General features: G+C 44.5%; 1 protein-coding gene across 2 annotated transcripts in view; it reads right to left on the reverse strand.

Moving 5' to 3' along the window:
- The window catches only part of ZNRF3 (zinc and ring finger 3), a 134,274-nt gene that overhangs the window by 12,583 nt on the left and 96,276 nt on the right, over positions 1–25,415 (reverse strand). For both annotated transcript variants that reach the window (XM_087828633.1, XM_087828634.1), the window contains one exon: positions 18–92. In XM_087828633.1, the coding sequence (XP_087684759.1) occupies positions 18–92 (75 nt within the window). The remainder of the gene's footprint in view (positions 1–17; positions 93–25,415) is intronic.

The raw sequence follows: 25,415 nt of genomic DNA on the forward strand, positions 1-25,415 counted from the left end.
TGTCCTGAGGAGTTTACCTGGTCGATAGCTTCTGGGTTTTCAGACACATCAAAGATGACTGCAGTGGCTCCCCGTTGCACTGCTCGCTTGGCCTGGCAGAATAAAAAAGAGCAGGTTGACATTCTAGTCCTCTTACCTTTCCAAAGCTGGCCTTGGAAATAAGACCTATATTCAAATACAGAATCTGACAGTTACCAACTTATGTGACTTTGGGTAAGTTACTAACTTTCCTAAGCCTCGGCTTTCCTACCTGTATAAAAAGGGACAATGCCACCTACCTTAGGGTTCTCCTGAGATCCAAATGAATTAGAATAGGTGAAAATAAAAAACTGGGTACTCAATTAACCTTTGTCCCCTATACAGCTTAACTAAACATTAAAACTAAGCTACAAACCAACAACCTGCCCAGTCAGCATAAAGGTATTGGTTTCAGTATTTTCTGCTATGAACACAGAGCCACTGGCAACCAAAGCAAATGCCTCTGGTCCCTCTCTTGTGGTCCTTCTCTCTTCCCATGTCACCCAGCACTGCAGTTAAAATAGCCTATGGAATACTTCTGAAGGAATCTCAAGATGGTCAATTTTAATAACTGACGCATGATGAAGACCTTTGGAGACACTGTCACGAGGGAAAAGCTACAAGAAATAATTGTAAATGGGGATTTAGAGCAGTTGGCTGCCAAACCTGGCTGCACATCAAAAACCACTTGGGAAGTTTGTAAAGCAGATTTCCTGGCTCAAACCACAGAGACTGATTCAGCAGGGCTGGAGTAAGGCCCAGGAAACTGAGTTCTGAAAGTTTTCTGAGGGATTCTGATGATTTAACCACTTGGGAAACTATTGATCAGAGAGATGAGATTAGAATGTTTTAGGAACAAATGAGAAGTGGTGAGATTCTTTTTTGGGGAAAAGGATTCCTTTCCATCCCAACATACCTTCTAATTTTCTGTCCAGCTAAGTGGACAATGGGGTAGAAGCTACAGAAGAAAAAGACATAAGACATAACTTTTGCTTTTAGAAACCCTAGTCTTTTTAGGGAAGTAATACAACCTCTAACACAAGGGGGGAGAGGGGGGAGTGACAAAGACCAAAACTTCCTATAAGATGGGCAAATGATGGCTAATGCTTAGAGGTCAAGATAGTCCCTAGGGCCAGGGTGCTTAAGAAAGAATATAATTTGAATTTCTTCCATAAGAATAATCACTCTAAGCCCTGGGCAGTAGTAGCTCAGTAGGTTAGAGCATCATTTCAATCCCCAAGGTTGAGGGTTCGATCCCCAGCCAGGGCACAATGAATGCATAAATAAGTGGAACAACAAATCAATGTTTCCCCCGTGCCCCCCCAAATCAATAAATTTTTTTAAAAAAAGAATCATCACTCTACATGGGTGCAATATAACTGGGTGAGAATGTGACTAGACCAATGGCTCCACCAGCCCACTAGAGGGCAGTCTTATCCCACCGTTTTTACAACAAGTCCCTTCCCTGTGCTTTGTACTGAACAAGCAGGACAGTGAAATCCTCAGGGATATTGCAAAGTCCCCTTCAACTAACAAACTCGGGCACCCTGGGTGCTGCAGAAGCTGTCTTAGTTCTGCTGAGGGCTCTCTCTTGTTGATCTCAGACCCAATTTATTACTTTTAAATACATAAAGTCTCCTATGCCATTTGTTCATCCCACCCCATTTCATCACCACGCTGCAATCAGGAGTGACTGAACTGCTTTCAGCTTCAGCCTCAGTTTCCCCACCTGTAAAAGGACACAGCCTATGTCATTAAGACCAGGGCCCTTTCCAGTTCCAGTCTTGGGCACTCAACTGACTGTCCAGAGCAATGGGGAAAGAGCCGGAGTTGTCCTATCACCTGCCTCCAACAGGAGAGGGCAAGATGGCACAGTGGAGTCACTTTCCTCCATAAAGCTCTTTAGGGGCACAGACTTCTTTGACTGCAGCCAACAGCTCATGGACCCCAGAGTAAGTTAGTGCTTGTGTCTTTCACACTCTCCCAAGATGTAGAAGCGCCCCAAGGAACAGCACCAAATGTGAGGTAATAAACAGGACCTCTCATTCCTTTATTTGGCTTTCATTCCACGATCAAACACATCAAACAGCACCTGAGGGGAATGTGCCTCCAGAAGCATCTTGATCAGGAGCACCTCGCACCTCCTGCTTTGATGCCGGCGCACCTGGAGAGTCTAATGGCTATGGGACAAAAGCCTGCAAGATTGGGGAAATGTAGCGCCTTCAGCCACGTGGCTTTCAGGCTTCCCTGCTCCACAAGAACGTGGAAGTCTTAGAGCTTTGGTGGTGAGGCAATGGCCCATTTGGGCAGGCACTTTCAAAAAGACATTTTAAGCATAATCTAGGAGGGTGGCCAGTCTCCTGGTTTCTACAGTGAAGAGAGCAGGTCAATATTAAGGTGCTTAAATCCCATTTATAACCTGACTTCAGAAACAACCAGGCTCATGAATGGGACCCAAGCACAAATATTTAGTTTGAGAACATGATCCTTCTCACAGTTGACTTAACTTTAAAAATCATGTTTAATGTAAGCTGCTATTAAAAATAAGGCTGCATTTCTGCATATACCAGGACTGAGCAGGGTCCTCCTGGGAACTTGATTGTTAAGAGCTGGCTCAGGATTTAAAATAGGCCACAAATAACCCGTATTTAGAAAATGACACATGTATTATACTATTCTCAAAGCAAATTAAAAAACACAGAATACTACTTGGTCACACTTTCCCCTCGCCACGTTTTCAGTTTGATTGATGATACATATTCCTTAAACCGATCTTCCTATGTTAAATCATTTACCATTTTACCCAGTCAAGCTTGGGCCAGACCATTTTAAAACCAATCTTAACCATAGTTGGGAGACTACCAGTCTTTTGATTGCCAGAAATCCTATCTTTATAACACCTAAAATTCTCAAGGTAAGAAAGGATGGGAAAGATGCACCCTGGAGGATGTTGCTAGATGAAAGTCCCTGGAACACTGGGCAACACTAGCAGAGGGCAGTTTCCACTGGACTGTGCACAGAAGGGAACAGAAAAAAGAGTATGAGAAGGGTGTGAGCCGCAGAAAACAGGTGGGGAGTCTCAGCAAGTCCTTCCAGAAGCAGCCAAAGGCTTTGCCTTACTGACCTCTGCATGCCCTTCCCCTCCACCCCACCCACACAGGTATTTTTCTCATCTTTCATCAGCTTTGCTGCTTTGATCAGGCCAGGGCAGGTCGGCACCAGCCAGTAGGTGACCAGAAGCCCAGCAGCAGAATGTAGAATAAAAGGCTGTCAAGGTTCTTTATTTACCTTTCCAGGCCTGCAAGGCCCGAGGCTAGACAATGCCCATAGCCACTGAAACAAGTATCAAAAGTGCAAACATCTGCATGCTTATAGTTTGTAAAGTACACAATTTCAAGCCCTAGAAGACAGGGTCCTACTATGGTTGGCACTTACAGCAATGCAAGACCCCCATGATTATTCAATAAATGTTTATTCTAAATGAAAGAAAGCCTCTCTGAGACCATACTCTTGGGTTATTGCTCCCTGAATGTGAATGTGGTTTTCCCCAAAGAAGTGCTTATATCAATCTGATTGACTCTTAAATTTCTAGATGTGAACGGGGCATTCTGATGATAGTATTCCTGTTGCTACCTGTGGATGGGAAAACAGTCTAGAGACTGCTTTAGTTTTAATTAAATTCAGGAATTCCAATCAAGAATGGATCTGGCACTCTCGGTATACTCAGACTTAGTTTGGGGCTGGGTCCCACTCTATATTTACTCCCTGGAGGCCCTGGGCATGGACTCCAGTTTTCTTTTCTTTTTTTCAGATTCTCACCTGAGGATATTTTTTCCATTTCTTTTCAGAGAGAGGGGAGGGGGAGATGTGAGAGAGACACATTGATTGGTTCCCTCCCGCACACGCCCCAACCAGGGCCAGGGATTGAGCCTGCAACTGAGGTACGTGCCCTTGGTCGGAATCAAACCTGGGACCCTTCAGTCCTCGAGCCGATGCTCTAACCACTGAGCAAACAGGCTAGGGCAAGAGGCCATTGTTCACCTGTTATTTCTTTGTCAAGCACTGAATGTGTTGTCCCCAGTGCCTAATCTTTATTGTATGAAAATTTTGACAAAATACAGCCTTAATGGGAAATAACACAAGAGATGACTAAAAATGTCCTTTGTCCCAAACTCCTAACCATGGGAAAAGCAAGGAAACTGGAGTGTTAGCACTGATATGAAGACATGGGTCTTCAACCTCTTACAGGAAGTTCTGATATATAGGGGCTCCAAGTAGACTTTTTTTTAATTTCATTCTATTGAATACAATTTTTGTGGGGGTTTTTTGTTGGTTGGTTTTTTCTGCACTTATCATAAGCTTCCAACAAGTCATTAAAAATTCTTTGTAAATATTTTAAAGGCTGTGATATACCCCTTCACATACTCTACTTACGCATGTGTTTTAGATATTTGGGCTATTTCAGATTTTTATATTAACACTACATTAAATAAATCTTAGCTTACATTTTCAATTTCCTTAGGGTGGAGGTCCAGAGCCAAAGAATATGAAGATTATTAAGAATCTTAATATTATTCACATAGGATTTTAATGCCCCTCCTTATAAACTCACACAACTCAATTTATCTGCAGTAATGACAAGAGAGGATGGCACAGGCAATACAAGACAAATTTATCAAGAGATTTAACTTTTGGGTAAACTGACCTGTTGGTAAGCTGGCTAGGAGAGGGAAGTCAGTTTGTTAGTATTCTGCATGATACTTTACATGCAGAAAAGATAATCCAGAGTGAACTATGAGTTGGTCATACCTATCCTACTGATTCAAGGTCAAGTTCATGTGCAACCCCTCCCATAAGACTGACAAGTACTTCTCTTTAGTCAAAACAGCTCTTATCCCTTTCTAAGCTCTAATATCTCTAAGGATTTCTCCTCTGCTTACCACTTTCTGTGATGCATTTTCCCCCAAATATGACCATCTTTAGTGTTTTTGCTACTTACAGAAGTAATATGTGCTCAATGTGAAAATTTTAATACAGCAGGTCCTTGAATGACATCATTTAGTTCTAATGTCGATGAGAGAAAAAATTTGATTCCCAGTTGGGGCTGCTGTGTGGAGTTCGCACGTTCTCCCCATGTCTGTGTGAGTTTTCTCTGGGGACTCCAGTTTCCTCCAACATTTCAAAGAGGTGCACAAGGTGAAATGATGTGCCTGTGATGTCCCAGTCTGAGGGGGGGTGTGCGCGCACATGCACTTACACCCTAAAATGGATGGTGTCCTGTCCAGGGTGGGTTCCTACCTTGGGCCCTGAGCAGGCTCTGGCCACCTGCAACCCTAAACTGGAATAAGCGGGTTGAAAAAGAATTATCTTCTTGTTTTTATTCATCTTTCTTAAATGTTTATTTCAATGATTAATATTAGAAGTGTTTTAGGTCTTTATTTAGAAGTTGGGTGGTGTTTTGTGACCAGAAATATGCTTTAGGAGCTTAGTTAGCTCTTGTTTATATAAATTAGCCGATGGTCCAATTAGTTTTGTTATCTGTCGTTTGGCTTAAAGTTGTAGTTTCCAAGACCCTATGGATGACGTTAAGCGAGGACTTACTGTGATTCTGAAATTAAAGCAAAATATAGCTCACCTATACCCGTTTTATAACAACAGTGTGGTTTATATACTTTCATGTGGTTTTTTTTAATCCATACATTAGCAGTAATAAAATGCATATGTACATATCAAAATAACACTTAAAAATAAATTGAATGTATATACTGTTCTGTACTCTATTTCCCCCCTTAATGCAACAATTTACTCAACAATATTATAAGCACTGATGTAGAAAAATGTTCATTCTTCTTACCAGCTAAATATATCATTCTATTATATGGTTGTACCAGAGTTTAAGACTTGCCCCCTGACAGGCATTAGAGGATTTCTAACTTTTCTCTATTATAAACAGTGCTGTATTTACATTCTCATACTTACATCCTAGTGGCATCCATCCTTAAAATAAATAGCCACAAGAGATCCTGCTCAGTCAAAGGGCACAGACATCTTACACGTGAATGCCTCATGTTGGTGCTAGGCTAACCTGCCCTTGGGGTCTAATGGAGCCAGGAGGTAGCTCTTCTGACCAGTCTGTGTGCCCCATAAAGCCTAGCAAAGCAGATTGCCCTGGGACTGTCCATACTAGACCAATTAACATAGTAGGTGGGAACAGAGGTTAATTCTATTTGTAGCGCCATTTATGAATTTATTTAACAGTAGTAATTAACCAGTTACTATGTGTGCTAGGCCCTGGGGATACATACAGCAGTGAGCAGCAGGGTGGCAGACCTCTCTGAAGAGGCCAAGGGAGTCATAAGGAATAGTTTTGACAGTTTAGTTTCATGGACAAATGAGTAAGATATTACAACTATGGGATCACTTAGTCCATGTCCCTATAGGAGCTTTTCCCAAAGTACGATCAGGGGATGGCAGATTTTCTTGGTTAGTGTCCTTTGAGAAATGCTGAATATTCTTGAGTTGTTACCTCTGACACTTACAGAGTACATTAGTATGCTAGAGGCTCTTTGTACCTGGCATCCCCAATTTTCTGGACATAGATGCTTCTTACAGCAACTCCCATCAACACCCTTCCTCCCATGGGAGACGTTTTGAGACCCACTGTGTATGCTTCATGGTACACTAAGATAAGAGGAACTATCATCCCCCAATCACTCCGCTGCTCTAACTCACAGGAAGAAGACTGAGGGATGTGACAGAGATCTACATTTTGATCTGGAAAACAATGATGTGTAAAGAATATACACATAGCAATTTTAATGAGATGGTTATTGGTATGAAAACATTCAATTATACAGTTCAATCTGCAAGTATTTAAGAGGGCCAACTGTCTGCCAGGCACCCCAGGAAAGATACAAGCCAGGACCTTCTATAAGTGTCTGTCATTACACACCTGCTGCTGTCCTATAGGGAGAGAGAGATCTTGCTTAGCATTGAGTGCGCAGAAAGGTCTCTCCCCTTCTTATCCAACCGGGAGTTCACTTGTGGCTCCCCTCTGACATGCTTCTAACAGTATGACCCAAGGTGGCAGAAACCATAATTGTGGAGAATCCAAAATGGCACCAGAGGCCAAGGTCTTGGTTCCTATGACTTGGCATCAACATTTTGCTTCAACTTGGGTTCCCAAGTTCTTTCCATGGCTATTCCCAGAGCAGAGCAGACTGTCCCAGACATCTATGGGTCATTTCTTGCTCCGGCTGATATGGATGCATGGAGTCTTGCAATGAGCTTACCCTTCACCCAGTGCTTACCTTCCTGCAACCTGGGCTCCCTCCTCAAGGAAGTGTCCTCCCCCACCCCCGGAGGGGGCCAAGCAAGCTCTCTGTCCTCACCCCTACGCTCAACTGCTTACCACGTTTTGCTGACTCCATCTTCCAAATCCATCCACTGTTTTTCCATCCCCACTGCTGCCACCCTGTCTAGGACACCAAACTTTTCACATGACTCACAACATCCTCCCTGCCCATCCCGCCTGCCCCCAGTATGGTCTTCATTCAGCAATAGAAGGACCTTTCTAAGTCACTGATCTGACCTGTACCACTCTCCTTGAATGACTCTGCGCTACTCTTAGGATAAGACGTGACCTACTCACTGCTTATCACAAACTCAACACTCCAGGCCCAATCTAACTAGGCTGAGCTTCTATGAGTTCTCTGACCACCTGCATCCTTCCCACTGAGGACTGCACAACCTCCCCTGCCCCGACACTGGCCTTTATCTCTTCTCCTTCGGCTTAGTTCTTACTCCCTCGGCACTGTCAGTACCTGCGCCCCACCATTGCGGCGCTTATGACATCACACTGTAATTGTTGACTTAAAGGGCCTCCCTCACTAGAGGGCAGCCAATGTGTCAGACTTCTTTCCAGCTGAATCCCCAGAATCCAGCAAAGGGCCTGGCAGAGGGTAAAAGGTCAAGAAATGTTTGTTGATTAACCTAAAAAGGATCAGCTTTTGCCCTCGGGGTTAGCATCAAACACCCTGGGCCCTGGCCTCTAAGCACAGACTATCACTCCTGGCCACCTGATCTTTGACTCTGAAATTGAGAAAGTCCATTCTCTACCAGACCTTCTTGGAAATCAAGATTGTCTGCACTTCAGATTTCCAGGATTTGCTTTCTTGTTAACCAAGGCAGATCTTCTGCTATAGTGTTTGCTGGTGGGCCTTTGATTGGTGGTTGGTTCTCATGCAGGTTTCACTGTCTCCAGGCAACTTTGGGCCCAGCCACTGAAAGTGTCTGCCTGGTTGTAGATCTTTATCAGGCCCCAGGCCTCTGTGTGAGCACATCTTTGAATTCAAAGCTCATAGAAAACAAGTCTGTGCACTTGCAGTGTTTGTTCCTTCCACTCTTGGGAGGAATGCAAGCCCCCTTTAGAACTCTCACCAAAGGAAAGTCGACAAAATGACCACCCCTGGGCATATCCACAGGAATGAGTGGCACAAGATGTGGATTTTTAGTTTCCTTCCATTATCACTTAGGTGACCTAAAAGACCAATGGAGTCAACCCTGAAACTTGTGGAGAAAGATGACCTGCACCAAATAGGCCCATCCAGGAAAGTTCTTGGACGCTGGCCTGCCTTCCCCACCTGATGTGAAGATCTGGAGCTTGGCTTTCTGGGTGAACTGGTGGCAGATTCCAAACTCCCAACTCAATGGTTTGGGGTAATGAGACTAAAACACAGGCTTGAGAGGCACGTCGCCTAAGGCCTGAGCCTTACACACATCATTGCTATAAACGCAGGGAACCAGTAACAAGCCCTGCTTATGCTGCCACTGCAGGAGGGCCTGCTCCTGTGGTCTGGGAGAGGCAAGGGACTGTGAACACCGATGAAGGCCAACCAGCCAGTCCCAGAGACTGGCCACGCCTGACGCCCATCAGTCCCTCTTGGCTGGTCCTAGCCAAGTCCAAAGAGCGGGGGCTCACAGGGTCCCTTTATACCCCTCCCTCTGGAGGCCACTAAGTGGATTTCAAACCCTCTCTCCTCACTTTTTCCTTTCCTCCTCCCCCATGTTCTTCACTTAGTGACCACCCAGGCACCAGGCTCTAGATCACTCTGGTCGCTGCTGTTCCCTGAAGCATGAGTCACTGTATGACAGGGGACTCTCCTGCCTGGTACAGGGGCTTGTAAGGCCCGTCTCACCCAGGCCCTGTTTTCCTACAGAAACCTTTCATTCCATAGGAAATGAGGTCACACACCACAGCACATGGGTAACTGGTAAGAAAATCCTGGTGCCCAGAATGGGGCGGGTGTCAGAAGAAAGTGGGAGGGGAAGGACCCTAACACACACAAACCACCAGGGGAACCACCTGCCACTCTGGGGGAATTTGGATGGAGGGAGTACACACAACTTAAAAAATAACCTGGTTTCTTTTTTACCAAACCAAACTTGTAGGGCGTTTGCTTAGTTTGCTTTCATGACTTGGAGCCTCTAATCCACCACCTAAAGGAGATCAACACACAAAACAGTCGCAGGAGAACCAGGGCATGGGTGGGGGTTTGTTGGGTGGCCTGGCGGTTTCACTTTCAGGGGGGGAAAGGAGCTGGGCTCAGGGTAAGGGTGGGTGGTGCAGCACTGTCCGCTCCACTGGTTCCTCGCTCCGGGGCTTGGCTACAGCCCGGCCTGACCTTCCAGGTTTCCCTGGCAGAAGATCAAAGCAATGAAGCCACAAACACAGCTCAGAACTCCGAGGCCCCCACGGCCTCCCCCGGGGTCCCTCCTCCCCTTCCACCTCTCCAGCCAAGCTTCTCCACGCCCACCCCAAGGTCCCTCCCCCTCTGCTTCCCCACGCCCCCCAGTCCCTTCCCCACCCCGTGGGGCGGTCTTTGGGGGCGGGCTCCCATCCGGCCTTCTATGACCCTACCCGGCTGGCCGCACCCCTCCCACCAGGGGAAGGTATTTCTCGGCATAATTAAAGTCATTAAGCCTCCAAAGGCTCCTGTCGGCTGCTGGTTCTGAGCTCCGGAACGAAGATGATGCATGTTAAGTCCTAGTTAAGATTATGCTGATCTATTTTGGAGACATGTAGCAGCGAGAATTCAGCGGTTAAGTTAGTGGTTAAGGCTGCCTAAGTTTAAATAGTGTTATTTATTCTCAAAATATGTAGCAGCCCCACTTAATTTCTCCTAATTAAAGGAACCGGCAGAAGCGGCTGCAGTCCACAGCCATGTCACGGCGCCATTACACAGGTTGGTACCCTTTTCACAATCAGAAAATACTGGGTGTCAAAAGGAAATGCGTTTCCCTAGATCTTAATCTTAAACATAGACATTTAGACTAGTTCCAAAAAACACAATGATCCTCTTTGTTTTAACACCTGACAAGGAGCACCAAAAACCCAGGAAGCCTGTCCACACCCTCCTTTCCACTGCCACTGCTGGGTGAAGGGGAAAATGTCTGCAGTTGGGTTGTTTCATGAGATGTCTGTGCCTGGAAGAGAAACTTCTGGAAGAACTTGTTTGCTGCTATCTTGAGTTCAGTTTCCAGAAGTCCCACTTCAGGCCAAATTGTATAAAGTCAATTAAAAACTTCAAAAAGGACCACCCCCTTCTCTGCATATGGCAGCTAACACTTGTTTTATTATAAACAAGTGTTAATTAGGTGGCGGAATCAGGCTTAACAAGGAACAACAGTGTCTGCAAAGTCCCTAGTGTAGCCTCCCTTTTGCCATGAGAGGTGGAGGACAGGCTCTCTTTGAAGGCTGAGGACTGAGCCCCTCCCTGCTGGAGCCATCAAGCAGGGCAAACTTGGTTCTTAGCCTTGGCCCATTGAGGAGCCAACTGGGGAGATTTAAAAAATATCCAGGCCTGAGCCCTGCCCCTAGAGATGATGATTTCACCTATGTGGAATGGAACCTAGGCAGCAATATTTTTCCAAAAATTTCTCAGTTTTAAAATTTAGGTAGGGCTGAGAACCACTGGGCCCCAAACTGCGCGAAGCCTCTGGGATGGGTGTCAAATGCACAACCTGGGGACCCTCTCCTGATGCAGTTGGACTGGTGTAGGTCCAGAAGCTATCTGATCAGCACCCCAGGCAATACATATCATGCTAAGGCAAAGGAAAACATTGGAGAATTCCTGAATCAGGTGGTAAACTGGAAGAAAAAAAAAGGATTATTTTGATTATATGATATTCTTATTTTTATTAGAGATAGGGAATCTGAATGAAAAAACTTTTGCATGTCCAAAGTAGGCTTGCTCATAACATTTGTGGGACTTCGGACAAGAGCTAACAAACCATTAAATAAAATATATCCTACCCTTCTATCTTGATATATATATATGCCCTTATAAAGACCCGAAAGGTCAGGTTCTATGGGATTTCTCTCCTTGGAGCTCCTCAATAGAACATGTCAGTGCGGAGAAAGCTGACCTCCTCACCATCACTTTCAATAGGGACTTAAACATGAGTGGACCCCCCAGCCTAGAGGCCAAGGTCTGTCTACCCTTTTTGGGAAGAGGGGTATGCTGCCAGGCAGTCTGCCCCCAGAAGGGTGTCCTGGAGAAGTGGTCTACAAGGTCTGCAAGCCAGCACAGGGTCATCTTGGGGGACTTTGGGGATCCTGGGAATGGTTTAGAAAGGGGCTTCCCCCTTGACCTCTTCATCGGGTGAGCCAGAAGTTTTAGAAGCCGAACCTTACAGCAGGGCCTCTCTTGCCTGGTCTTGGGGCAGTACTGGCCCAAAGCATCAGACTCCAAGAGGGGAAAGTAAGGAAAGGACCTGTTATGCACCATGCAAGGCAGTGAGTGCTTTCAAATGGCACTGAATCTGCACAGCAACTCTGCAGGCACGGTGGTGTTGATCCCTACTTGACAGCTGGATGCTCAGAGGTTATGTTGCACAGCCACGAAGTAGAGAGGTGACATTTGACCTCAGTCTCTCTGTATAATCCCAGGCTAGAGAAAACTCGTGTTATCCTTGGGGTTTCCAAAATCAAGCATGATGGAGATGTGTGCACATATATAAATATGAATGCTGAAACTCCAAGCAGTCCATTAAGCTTATCTAAGTGTTGCATTTCCCAATCTCACAAGGAAATTCCAGATCACTCTTAGCCTAACCCATTTGGATTCTCATTTTTAAAATTCCCTTTACAAATGTCGTGCAGCTCATATATATAGTCAACATAAGGAGGGTTGGCAAGGTGGAAAGTTCTGCTTTTGTCCAGGATTAGCTGCTGAAAGCTCAGGTCTGTTTCGTCGGAGGTTATTCCATTCAAAGAAGTTCTATCAATTGCCATTTTAGCCAATGCAAGCTCACAAACAGTACAACTTCCCCTCCTATACTTCTTAAGGACCTATCTAGATTGTTTCAAAATGGTCCTCCATGTATCCTATTTTATGGATTGACTCTCTGTATCTGTGACTTTGTATTATTAGAATACAAATCTCTTCACAACAAAATCAGTAACAGCAACAGAACCAAATCTCTCTCCCCCTCCCTCCCTCCCTCCCTCCCTCCCTCCCTCCCTCCCTCCCTCCCTCCCTCCCTCCCTCCCTCTCTCTCTAACAGCAGAGTTGCAAGGCCCCTCTCACCTGCTATTCTAATCTGGGTGCAGTTTGAGGACACCCCTAACCAAGGTGAGCTTGAGGAAGAAAACAGCCTGAAGGTGACCCGTGAATAGGTGGGCCAACCCAAGTTCTTTCTAGCACTGCCATGGTGGTTGGGCAGGGGGAGGAGTTGTCACCTGGCATTGCTTGGGCTGAAGTCCTGGCTCACCTTACTAGATCTTGTGACTGAGCAGACGTGATGATCTTTTGGTGCTTCCATTTGGTCACCTGTACAATGGGATAATACTAATAGGAAGTGCTCTCACAGTTGTTGGGAGACTAGATGAGAAGATGCCTGGCACATGGTAAGCATTTAGGCACAATCTTCCTCCTCTGGACATGGCATATACACTATGTGTGTCTCCTTTGGGCACTGGGCCCTTCCCTTGACTGTGTGAGTACAGGATTTTTCTCTTCTCCAGGAAGGAGAGTTGAGGCACCGTGTCACCTCCTGCAGGCCCAATTCCCAGAGAGTAGCAGGCACTCAAGAGTCACAGTGACTCTACCTTCTGAAGGGTTCTGGAAGATGATGTGACTGTGCTGCACTTCATATACACACAGAGCATCAAGGTTAGGTCAAGAAATGATGCCATGGCACAAAACAGGAAGAAGGTGGTCAGTGGCTGTCATCCCAATGGCATATGGGAACATCCTGGGGAGTTTTTAAAAAAATACAGGGTCCGACCCCTCCCTGGAGACTGAGAGGCGCTGAGATGGAGGTGGACCTGGCCTCTAGGTTTGAAAGCTCTCTGGGCTGATTCTTAGGCACAGCCAAGATGGGTAACCACAATACCAGGACCCTAAGGAAGTCAGGAGACAGGGTGACAGAGAATGTACTTTCTAATCCCAACTCATCAATCCCTTGTTCCTCCCCTCCCAGAATTGCCAGATTCCTTTCTCAGTTATAGTACTTGGTTCTAGAAACCCACTAATGCTATTCTAACTCAGATGTAAGGAAAGCCCTTTTTTAGAAGAAAAATATGTTTCAAGGCAGTAAAAAACTGAGGTTCTTGTGATGTGTGGCTGTGGGAATGATATCCCCTAAAGCAAAAGCTTGGGTTCCTCACAATCTTGGAGTCTTGGGGTCAGCCCCTAGCATGGCACCTGGAAGCCAGCAGGTAGCAAATGCTGCAAGGCACAAATGCTGGGGGGAGGGGTTGAGGGCACAACAGCCATTGTCTGTCCCATATGGGGCAAGATTTTGGGGTTCACAGCAGAGGTTCCCTCGGCTAGGCCTTTGGCTTCAATGATGTTTGACTCCACAGGGGTCCCAGGACCTTGAACAAGGGCAGGACAGAGCAATAGAATGCAAGTTCCAGAAGTCTTCTGTGATAACAAGACGATAAAAATTCAAAAAGATGAGAATCTGAAGGATACCATTTTCAAGTTTAAGTCCCATTTTCTTCACAAAACACATGCTTTCAAACATACTTTGAACTGAGTTAACCAAGTCACAGAACTTGGATGCCAACTGCTCAATTAATACCCACTTCTCTGCAATAAGTTATGATAGCTTTTGCCCTTGGGAACAATTCTAGTGACAGGGACTGGGGATGTGGAGAGGGGATACTGGCTCTAGCAGCTGAGATCATAGGTTAGGCTGTTAAATACAGTATGAGTTAAACCCAGAAAGGCCATATTTTAGTGTTTAATTAAAAGAAGCAGCCCTAAATCCCATTTCTAGAGGCCAACAAATTGAAGACCATAATGAAACTACAGTCTTTATTTTTTCCAAATGCATTCCAGTCCTGGTACTCAATAAATAGTCATCACAATGGTAGTGATGATGGAAGGGGAAGGAAAAAAGCCGAACAAGCACCAGGCTGGCCTTCCTCAGGCCAAGAACGGACATGAGCTGGAGAACCAGATGTTCTTGGGCATCTCTACCAGGTGTCAGGGTTATAGCAATAGTACTTTCTGTTCCTGGGTTAACAGTCCCATCCATGCCCCTTTGCCTGGGCTGCAAAGCAGTTGGGGGGAAGGGGTGAGTTCTCACCTGTACAGAGTGAGCAATCTACTGATTTAGAGAAATGGAGTTAGACCAACAAGGAAAACAAATGAACCAAGAGCTAGAATTGTGTGAGACCACCTTGAAAGATGCTCAAAACAGGGCTGAAATAGATGAGCTTGGATGGGCGTGATGTGTTATGGGCTGGCATGGTCAGGAAGGGCTTCATAAAGACCAAGCTGCCTGAATGAAGGGAAGGCTGGCCAGGAGCTGGGTACACAAGGTGCTGCTGAGGCTGCAGACCCTTTGGTCACACACCAAGTATCAGAAGGAAAGAGATTTGCAAAAGGTGGTACTTGATTATGTATCATTAGTCCATTCTCAAGGCCATTATATAAATGTTGACTGCTATTTATTGACTAGCCTTTTTTTTTTTTGGTAGCAGTCAGCATGCCCACAGGTTAGTTTCTGATACACAGCATCCAAGCAGCCCCTGTGGTTTACTGCAATTTTTTCATCACTAACTGAAATTTTATTTTCTCTGGAAGGGGTTTCCTGACCCCTATACAAGGTTCAGTCTGGGAGCTACATTGCTTCTAGGCAAGACACTTAATTGTAAGTGATGTCTTTCCCAGGATTTGTTAATTTAGCATGTATTTACTGAATACCTACCCTGATGGTATAGTCGTATGCTGAAAAGACCCAGTCCAAAAGATCTAGTCTCTCTTTTCAAGGAGCTCCAGTAGTCACACTAGGGGCCCTGTGAGCACAACAAATACTCCTTGAAGAGAGAGGGAGAGAGGGTGAGGAAGAGGAGGAAAGGTACTTGCTGACAGAGCCCACATGTCTCTACCTTATGTCAGATCTCAATTCATCCTATGAATGGCACACCTCAACAGTACAGGCATGCTGCCTCGGAACCCTCACTCAGCAAATATTAAAACATCTACTCAATATGAACACTCACATCCAACAACAAATATACAGGCAATTATTATTTCAAGAAGACAGATTAAATTTTTTTTTTTTTAAATATATCTTTATTGATTTCAGAGAGAGGAAAGGAGAGGGAGAGAGAGAGACAGAAACATCAATGATGAGAGAGTCATTGATCGAGCCCGCAACCCGGGCATGTCCCCTGACCGGGAATCGAACCCTGATCACCTGGATCCCAGGTCGACGCTCAACCGCTGAGCCACCCCCGGCCGGGTGAGACAGATTAATTTTAAAGTATAGTTTGCTAGCCTTTAACAGTGCGGAAAATTGGGGGGAAAAAAACAAAAACACCCAGTTAATGCCTTTAAAAGTCATTACAGTGAAAGATACTAAAAGGGACTATGAACCACAGAAAGGTGGAGTTGGGCTAGATCACTTCCTTTGGTCAATAATAGGTTGATGACTGTCATTAAGAAAAGGACTTCTTGTTAAGGAACACCTTAATCCCAGGAAAAGGAAAGAGTAAAAAGGTTATATTAAGGGAATCAGGGATAATCTCTATCAATTACCCAGAGCCTTTCCTGTTGGGGAAGTCTCAAAAAGAACAGGAAAAGAGCTGGGTCATGATCCAGGTGCTTACCCTTTGTTTTATGATCCAGGAGTTTGGCAGTCTGGTTTGTGGGTAAGAGGAGACAGCTAAAAGACTACAGGTGCTGTGTAACCCCCCAGAACACAGATAATTGAAGACTACGCCAACTATCATGAGGGCATGGGGACTGGCTGGCATCATTTTGAGGCTAAACAAGTCAAAATGCATACCCTCCAAGTGGCTGATGAGCCAAAGCCAGAAGAGAGACTGATCCTACTTCTGGCCCCAAGAGCCAAGGTGGCCCCCTGAAGAGTCACTGCAGTCCTCATGCACAGGGACAAAGGGGGCCGCTTAAGCAACAATGACCTCGACTATGGTCCACCTGAATCGATTAAGGGCCTCTCTGTCCTGGAATGGGATTAAAGAGCACCTAGTCCCATGTCCTAGCTTTTCAAAGGATGCAGCGACTTCCCAAGGTCAGAATATGCTGGCAGCAGGGAAGGGTGTTCAACTCAGAACTGACTGTATCCTGTGAACCCTGCCCCCACTACTTTATAGTCCATTAAGTTTTGTCATGTCCAAGTTTTTACTTTTGGGGGGGAAATAATAACTTAAGGGAATCAAATGTTAATTTTCCATAAATATTAAAAGGTATATTTAACCAGTGCCTATTAGTAAGAACATAAATATTTTGTATATTATTTTAAGCAACCGTTGCTAAAACATTCCTATACTAAGAGATCTGAAGCAGAACATTTAAGGAAAGAATTTTAAAAGATGATTTGTGAAAGGAAGAAGGTTGACTATAATGGTCATGCTTGAGGACAGGTGTACCTACATTAGCTTAGAAAGATAGAGTCTTGAAAAGTAGTGTAAATTTAAATGATTTCAAGTGTACCAATTGAGTTCACTATAAAATAAATCCTCAAGTAAGTACTTTTGAAACAATAACAGAAGTCCCCTCATTTCCCCCCCATATACTGAGTTTGCTTCTACTGAGGTTAGGGCATAATTCAAACTTCTAAAACACAGAATTAACTGAAGCCAGAGCCTTTCAGAGAGCACCCAGCCCCTGCTATTTTGCGGGTAGCACCATCACATACATAGTCCTATTCTCATTATGTCATGAACATATGCTACATTAAGATATGATGGTGGGCAAGGACCAACTAAGACTTAGAAATACTAGGTACCCCGGGGCCCCAAGCCCTACTTCAGTTTTAGCCTTGGGAGAAAGTATCTCCAGGATCAGGGTCTGACAGTCAAGAAGAGGTAAGGTTTGGGGGTCACGTTAACAGCTAACAGATGAAGTTATAGATTAACTCATCACTGGCATTAGTTGGTTAATGTACAATTTTGTAAGTAACTTCAACAGTCCTGGCCCAAGTTCAGAGTAAAAAAAGCAGTGTTCCCTTTTCTTATTTAAAATTTTAAAAGTAATAAAAAGGAATAAACTACTGATACAACCAACATGCGTGAATCTCAAGGTAATTATGCTGAGTTGAAGGAGCCAGATAAAGAGTAGGTATTGTATAATTTTACTTATATCAAACTATAGTAGGAGAAAGAAGAGAATGGTTGGGGATTGGTTAGGGACAAAGAGGAGAGGGAGGGAAGGGCTTCAAAGGCACTTGAGGGAACTTTTTTTGGAGGGATGGGAAGTTCAGTATCTTGATGTGTGTCAAAACTTATCAAATTGTACACTTTAAATATGTGCTGTTTATTATTATCTATTATACTTCAATAAAGAACTTTTTTAAAAAAACGGGTGGTGGGAGACAAATAACTATCATGTGAATGCTGTTAATTTTAGTTAATAGAGGAAAATTCTAAAGAGGGGAACGGAGAAGGATAGACAGAAACATCGATGAGAGAGAAACATCGGATCGGTTGCCTCCTGCACGCCCTCTACTGGGGATCAAGCCCCAAACCCAGACAAGTGCCCTGACAGGGAATCAAACCGGTGACCTCTTGGTTCATGGGTCAATGCTCAACCACTGAGACACTCTAGCCGGGCGGGTCCTCATAATTTAAATTGCTCCATTGTGATCTTCAGTTCTTCCTGGCTCAATTGAGAGATATAGGATTGACCCAAAGAATCACATAGCTCCTGCTGCCAAATGTTACAAGAAATTCACACCTGTCAGAGCAGACTGGGGGGGGGGGGGGGGGGGGGCGCACAATACTTTGCAGCTCCTTCCATCAAGAGGTGGAGTTTATTTCTACAGCCTCTGAATCTGGGTTTGGCCATGTGACTTTGGAAAATGGTTCATTAGCAAATATGATGCATGCAAGGGCTTGAAAAGTGTCTGTGTATTGGGCTTGTCCTCTTTTGCTGCTGGGAAGCAAGACTACCATGTGATGAAGCCTGGGCTAGCCTTTTGGATGATGAGAGACCACATGTCGAAAGGGCACAGCTGTTCCAAGTGAGGCCCCAGAAAACCAAAACAGATCACAGAGATCAGCCAAGCTGGCCCAGACCAGAACTGCCAGGCTGACCCACAAAATCATGAACAAATGAAAACCATTGCTGTCTTTAAAATATGAAGTTTCACAGCAGTTTGTTATGCAGCACAAACTAATTGATACACTTGTTAACTGAATGCTCAACAAGATCATGCTACCTCACTTGGGTTGTCCTCTGTGCTATTCCACAATCCTGTTAACACTGCTTTGTGCTCATGAACCTGTTTCACTTCTCTCTCGGATGTTCAGGTTCCCTTTGCTGACTCTTACACGGCCCCACTCACTCACTGCTTGCCGCTGGACATTTCCATACACTAATGTCCTATTTACATCTCTCTCCTTACCTCCTCCTCAGTCTCTATTGGCTTTCTCCTCTCATCGCCCCTTGTTCCAAGCTTTCCTTGAAGCCCTGGGCTGGTCCCCTTTCTCTTCCTAGTCTACACTTTCTTCCTGGACAAGCTCACTCAGATTCTTGGTGTGAATACACACTCCCACCTAATGATTTCCCAACTTCATCTCAGCCCTGACCCCTTCCTTGAATTCTAGGGCTCCATTCCATCCAACACAACCAAAATTGGTCACCAAGTTTCTCTCAAAGCAACATTACTTGTCTCATATTAATGGAACAGCCCTCATGCTAATCCAGAAACCTAAGTCTTCTTTCCTTCCTCTCACAGACCTTTTCTCTTCTGCCCTCCACTTCCAATTTGCTTAATTCTGCCTCCATAATGGATCCCTCTTCAGTAGGTTCTCCCTTTGCATCTATGCTACCCTGAATCGCAGGAGTTTCCCTGCCTCCAGTCTTTTTCCAGTTCATCCCATACATAATATGCCCGGTTACTCTCTTGCCCTTTTCAGATTCTAGTCCCATTTCCTCTCCTTAGTGATCAAAACTCACCTTAGTTTGGATTCATTCTACCTGGCCTACCTCTTCTCCCACTGTATACCTCTGAGCACTGTGTGCTCCAACCAGTTACCCCATTTCTGAAAATTAAGACACACAAACACTTTCTTGCTTAGGTTATTCCTTTTACCTTAATTGCTCTCCTAGACCCTTTTCTATCCTTCAAAGCACTTTTCATGCTCAAGTACTCACCGAACAGTCTTTCTCTGGATAGCCCTGCTCAATTTTTCAGAATCATCTCTATAGCACTGTAGCCTCCATGGGAGGCCCTCTTTCCTTCTTCGTATTTGTGGTTTGACCATCAAAAAATACTGGTCTGTGCTCACACTTGATTCACTCAACCTTCCACAGACAACCTTGATGGTATTTCCCCAACAGTTTCAAATCATACAATGGTGATCACAAACTCAACTGCCCACAGGGGCCAGGTGTAAGACTGATGGCAATGGATATGTTTCTATAGCGTGAGGAAAACAGCAGAGTGGTGGGGACTGTGGCAAGCCGGACAGTGCATGGCTGTCCAATGGAGGCAGCTTCCACACAGCTCATGCTACCTTTATCAGAGGGATGGGGCACCAGCATTGCCAGACTTTCTGATTTGTCAAGAGAAGGTAGAAATGTGGGTTTTTATATTAAAGCTTTCAACGTTAGTGTTTACAATTGATTTATACTTCAGACATTGTGCAGGTATACCTCGAGTGGTCAATGTCTCACCTCTCAGACCTTCAACAAGCCCACAGATCTCTGCCTGGAAAACATCCCACCTTCAGGAATGGAAATCAATGAGTGGGCTCCAGAAGAGGGCTGAGTCTGTCTCTGCCACACACCAGCTCTGCCCCAAAGATCAGTTTATCTAGAATACAAGGAACTAGATAACCTTTCTTTCTAACGAAGCATTACTTTTCTTTCCCATTTCAAGTTTCTTGCATGAAACATGTTGCAGAGGTGGCTTAACTGTCCCACTGGGCACAACCCCTAGGACCCTTTGGGGAGCTTCATATAGGAAGGAAGTTTCTCCAGCAAAGTCACAATGATCTAAGATACAACAATCCCACTCTGCTCACAGCTCACCCCAACATGAGCCAGCACTTACTCAGCTGGGGCAAATTCTTTAAATCAGAATATGAATAACGTCTCATTTGAAACTCCCTGGTTAATCGGTAATCACCCTTAAATACTAAGAGGTCACTCACATACGAAGGAACAAATACACTTCTGTTTCCATTGCCTCTAACAGGTAATTTGCAAAAATCCCTAAATTCAAACTCTATCTCAAGTCTCATTAAATTAACCCTTAAGTTTAAGTCCCTTAAATTAACCTTCATTGAACAAGTGAAAGGATGGCCTCATTTAGGCTTTTCCTACTATAATTATTCAGTGTTAGCAAGACTTTACTTAGTAGAACAAACAAAGGAAATGGGTTCTAGTATAATCTTTTATTTGCTAGAGTTCCCACCTCTTGCCCTAGCAAAGCCTTGTTTTTTCATTCACTTTTTTTCTAAAGAGAAAGTTCTCTAGCCCATTACAACCTATCCCCACCCTTTCATCTTCCTTAGGTGGTCAAATAGCACTTCACCTTCCCAAATGCACCCATCATGGGCTGAGAGGACAATTCATTCCTCTGTTCTCCAGATTTTCATGGGAACATGAGGTCAATGCACTGGGAAGCTCTGCGTGAACTGTGACAACGACCTTTTAGTAATGATCAGTTGACCTCTTGCAACATTATTTAGTTTGGAGTATAAAATACAACCCTCAAAAGCCAAAGCAGCTTTAGTTTTAATCATTTCTCCCCCTTTCCTTCCTTCCTTCTTAAAACCACTAGGCGAGGGAAAGAAGTCTAGAAGGAAGGATATTAACCCAAAGCAAGACACTAAAACCCAATTTTGATTAAACTCTGGATTTCTTAGGCGACAACTAAGCATTAAAAAAAATCAAGTGGTGAGTCTTAGCAATTATTAGAATACAGGTTTTGCATACATGTCCTTTTACATCACACAGCATATTCTATTAACTTTCAAAGAGTTTAAAAGCAATTGCCACAAAAGTAAAGTAAGATAATATTTAACAAGACACCTAAAATAAGCAGTTAACTTTGGCAGAATTTGTGTGCCCTCATTTTATTACTTAACAGATAGGATATAAATGCTTGCATGATGGTTAGAAAAATGACAGGAAGCACAGGAAACAAGAGAGCACACTTCACAGATGTGCCTGAGGAACAGATGACGGAGCTGGTAGATGAGCAGAGGTAGGCAAGCTACGATGTGGTAAGGGGTGGGGACAGTCTTCTCTTCTTCCAGGAGCCTTGACTCTGGGCTCTCAGCTCCAGGCAGCCTACGCAGAGACTCCCCACATACCCTCTTATCCATTTATTTCGCACTACATACCACAATCTGCAGTTAGCCTGGTGTGTGTGTGTGTGTGTGTGTGTGTGTGTACTTGCTATATTGTCTCTGCATCCCTGGTGTGTGTGTGTGTGTGTGTGTGTGTGTACTTGCTATATTGTCTCTGCATCCCTGGTGTGTGTGTGTGTGTGTGTGTGTGTGTGTGTGTGTGTGTGTGTGTACTTGCTATATTGTCTCTGCATCCCCTCTACTGACTGTGAGCCCCATAAGGGCAGGGGACTTGTCTATTTGAGTCACCACTGTATCAGCAGCATCTAGCACATGACCTAGGACATAAGAGGTACTTAATGAATGTAGCATCTAAAAATGAATTCCAAAGAAGTAGTCCGTTCTTCTACACGGAGCTACAAAAGGGAACTGCTTAGAGTCAAGCTCAATGCATCTTTTCAGGGAATTCTGCTTCCTGTCAAATGAAGAGACTGCAGTAAGACGGTCTGCAAGCTCTTGTCCCCACCCTGGCTTTTGTGCAGTGCTGCTGAACTGCCCTTGGCTCAGGGATCCCATATACAAGAGTCACATCACTGAAGCCTGTCTTATAGCTCAAGCAGACCAAGGGGCTTCTGCTACCAGGAAAACTGCTGAGGGCTTGTGGGGAATTAACAAATGACTTCAGATGACTGAGTGACATCAAAGATGCCACTACTATTACTTGCCTTGTTCAAAATAACAAAAATAAATGCAATTTTTTTAAATGGGGGGGGGGGGACAACACAACCCAAAAGCAAGAAAAATAACAGTGTTAATAAGAAGCACATTTCTCAGCTCTTCCTGGGTACAAGGTTTTGGCTAGGATCCTCACTGTTGTCTGTTGTCACAGCAGCACTTGAGATATCTGTATAACTTTATGGCAACATGGAAATGACCGGGGCAGAGGAAAAATACAGGGAAAAGATATTTAGGGAACAATATAAAGACTATTAAGACTTTTGCACAGTTTTGTTTGTTTTTTTCCTGAGCATGGAGATAATTTTTACCATTTTTTACATGCTCGGCTGTACTGGAAAGCTACCACCGATATTCTGTGATCCCCCCTGGTTGTTAATGTTGCTTATGGCCTCCACAAGCAATCTAAAAATCTACGATAAAATTTGGTTCTTGTCATCTGCGCCCCTTTCCAAACCCACTGTCATTACAAGTTTAACAGGTAATGATCCAAGCTGTTCATTAGGTATAAGTGCAAGCTAGCAAATTATCAGATCTTCACCCCCACCAATTTCAGTTCAATACAGCTTTAATTTAGCTATGTGTAAATTGGCAAAGATTTTTTTATAACCACAAAAGTAAAGTTGCTACCACACCCTGCCGTTAAGAACCACACTTCCCAAAGAACAACAGAATAAACAAGGACATATTGGCAAGGTTTTCTTTTGTCGTATCTTTTTAAAAGGATCAATGTAGCATCTAAAAATTCAGTTTTCTTTTTACTCCCAGATCTACCTGTTTCCTAATAACTCTAAGTAGTTTCTATGAGCCCCATTGAAAATTAAACCAAGAATGAGAAGTTGGGACAGGGACAGTTACTAACACTAAAAGGATACTCTTCATAGTCATCATTTTGCGAGGCAGCCAACAGATTGGCCATTTTGCTCTAAAAAGCTGCAGCAGCCTAACCACAAGCATAGAGCTGAAAAAGAAACATCTTGGGATTCCCTGAAACCTAACTTCAGACAGTATGAGCAAGCTGGAGACTTCTGGGAAATAAATGCAGTGGACACATCCATCTGGCATGTGACAACCAAAAATGGGTGGCTCTTGGGCAGCACTGGGCTTCTTAAAATGGTGGGGTAGACTGTTGGTTAGAATCTGTTAGTCTGTCCTTTTACATATGTGTAAGTGGGACAACCACTATTTGTAGGCTTAACTTCTAATTCAAAGGACAGAAGAATTGAGGGGGCCCAGAAAGAGCAGGTCTGAAGTTCACTTGGGGCCTGGACAGAGCCATGTGTGGTGGCTGCAGCTAAGTCTCTTCTCCCACGACTCAGTGTCTTCCTCTTAAAACAGAGTATCAACCAGCTCATGAAGTTGTGAAGATTAAAGAAGACTCTACCTGGACAGAGCCCACCGGTCTCAGCAGGGATCAGCTGTTCAGAAGAAGCATCCTTTCTATATTTGACTCAAAAATGTGTAACTTCCCCTCCCAAATTTTGAAGTCATTTGGGTACAAACATCCTGTACTAAGCAGTGAACTTAATGACAAGTTAACAGCCCTTGATAAAATACTCAGAACCACAAAATTCTCATGCTCCCTTTCACCTTTACCAAAGTGAAGGACGACAGATGCCTCAGAGAAGACCAACTACCCTGAAAGGCTGAAAAGACACATCACTAGAATTGTCTAAAATTGGTTCTGAAATTTACCGACAGCCCGATACTCTGGGCCCCCAGAACAGTGCTCATTTGTCTTTCTAGGGCAAAAGAAAACTTAAAATGAGCAAGATCATGAGTTCTAAGCCCCTGAGGGTACCTGGGTGAGTTGATGATGTACCCACATCAAAACAGAACAAAACTGGTATGTGCAGGTTCTCCACATATGTGATAATTCTGGATATTTTGAAAACTAAGTGGTGATTAATTTGAAATGAAAAAACAACACACAGCCCGTTTCACTGTCTAGATCTAACAGGCAAAGAATCATGTGGAAAGCTGAAAAGATAAGAGGGTCCCGCCACCCTTTTCAAACTCAACCTTGGCCTTGGCGTCTCACAGCTGCAATTCTCTCTTACTGTTCTCTGCATTTTGTTCACACTTGGTTCTCCTTTGGGACTTAAGAAACTTTACTTGCAGTCTAAGCATGGATTTGAGTGTCTCATGGGGTGGCGGGGTAGGGGGGTGGGGGGCAGGGAGGTGCATGAGATCCAGCTTGGCCAACAACTTCAAACGACCGGCCAATCCAGGTGACCCAGACTCTCCGGCCCAGACCAAGCTCTTTGTTTTGGGTTAGGCTGGTGGCAGGGTCCCCTGGCTGTGGTGGGCCCACATTGTCAGCTTGTTGCTTCTTTCCCAAAAGAGGATCTTGTTACAAAGAGAAGCTGGAAATTTCTTTGCACACAAGCAGAGACATGGCGGCCCTGCAAAGGCCCCAGGGTAAGGATTAAAGAAAAACAAAATAGAAACCCTTCCATCTCTAATTAGGGTCTTCATTTGCCAAAGTGCCATTCCCCAGCAGGAGGATTTACATTCAGGCCGTTGCTTGGAGTTACTTGGAAAACGTCTCCCAGCAGGTTGGTTCCTCGGTTCAGGCTCCTTTGAGCCAACAGTTTCTGGTTACTTGGAGGAGAGCTGCCTGCATATTGTTTTAACTGGCCTGGCTTCTGCAGCCAGCTTAGCTGTGTGAACAATCTCCCATTCAGAATTCAAAGATAAAAGCACAGTTTGGTTGAAAATCTTTTTTTAAAAAAACTTGGGAATTATAGGTTTTGGAGCTAGCATTATTTCTCTCACACACAAGAGTGTTTTTTCCCCCCTCTGCCTTGGTTCTATGCCAGCAAAGGCTGCATCCTGGAGCCCAGCCAGCCGCCAGCCCCCATTTCCTCACCATTCA

The sequence above is a fragment of the Miniopterus natalensis genome, chromosome 20, assembly GCF_054644295.1.
Source record: "Miniopterus natalensis isolate mMinNat1 chromosome 20, mMinNat1.hap1, whole genome shotgun sequence".
NCBI classification, from domain to species: Eukaryota; Metazoa; Chordata; class Mammalia; order Chiroptera; family Miniopteridae; genus Miniopterus; species Miniopterus natalensis.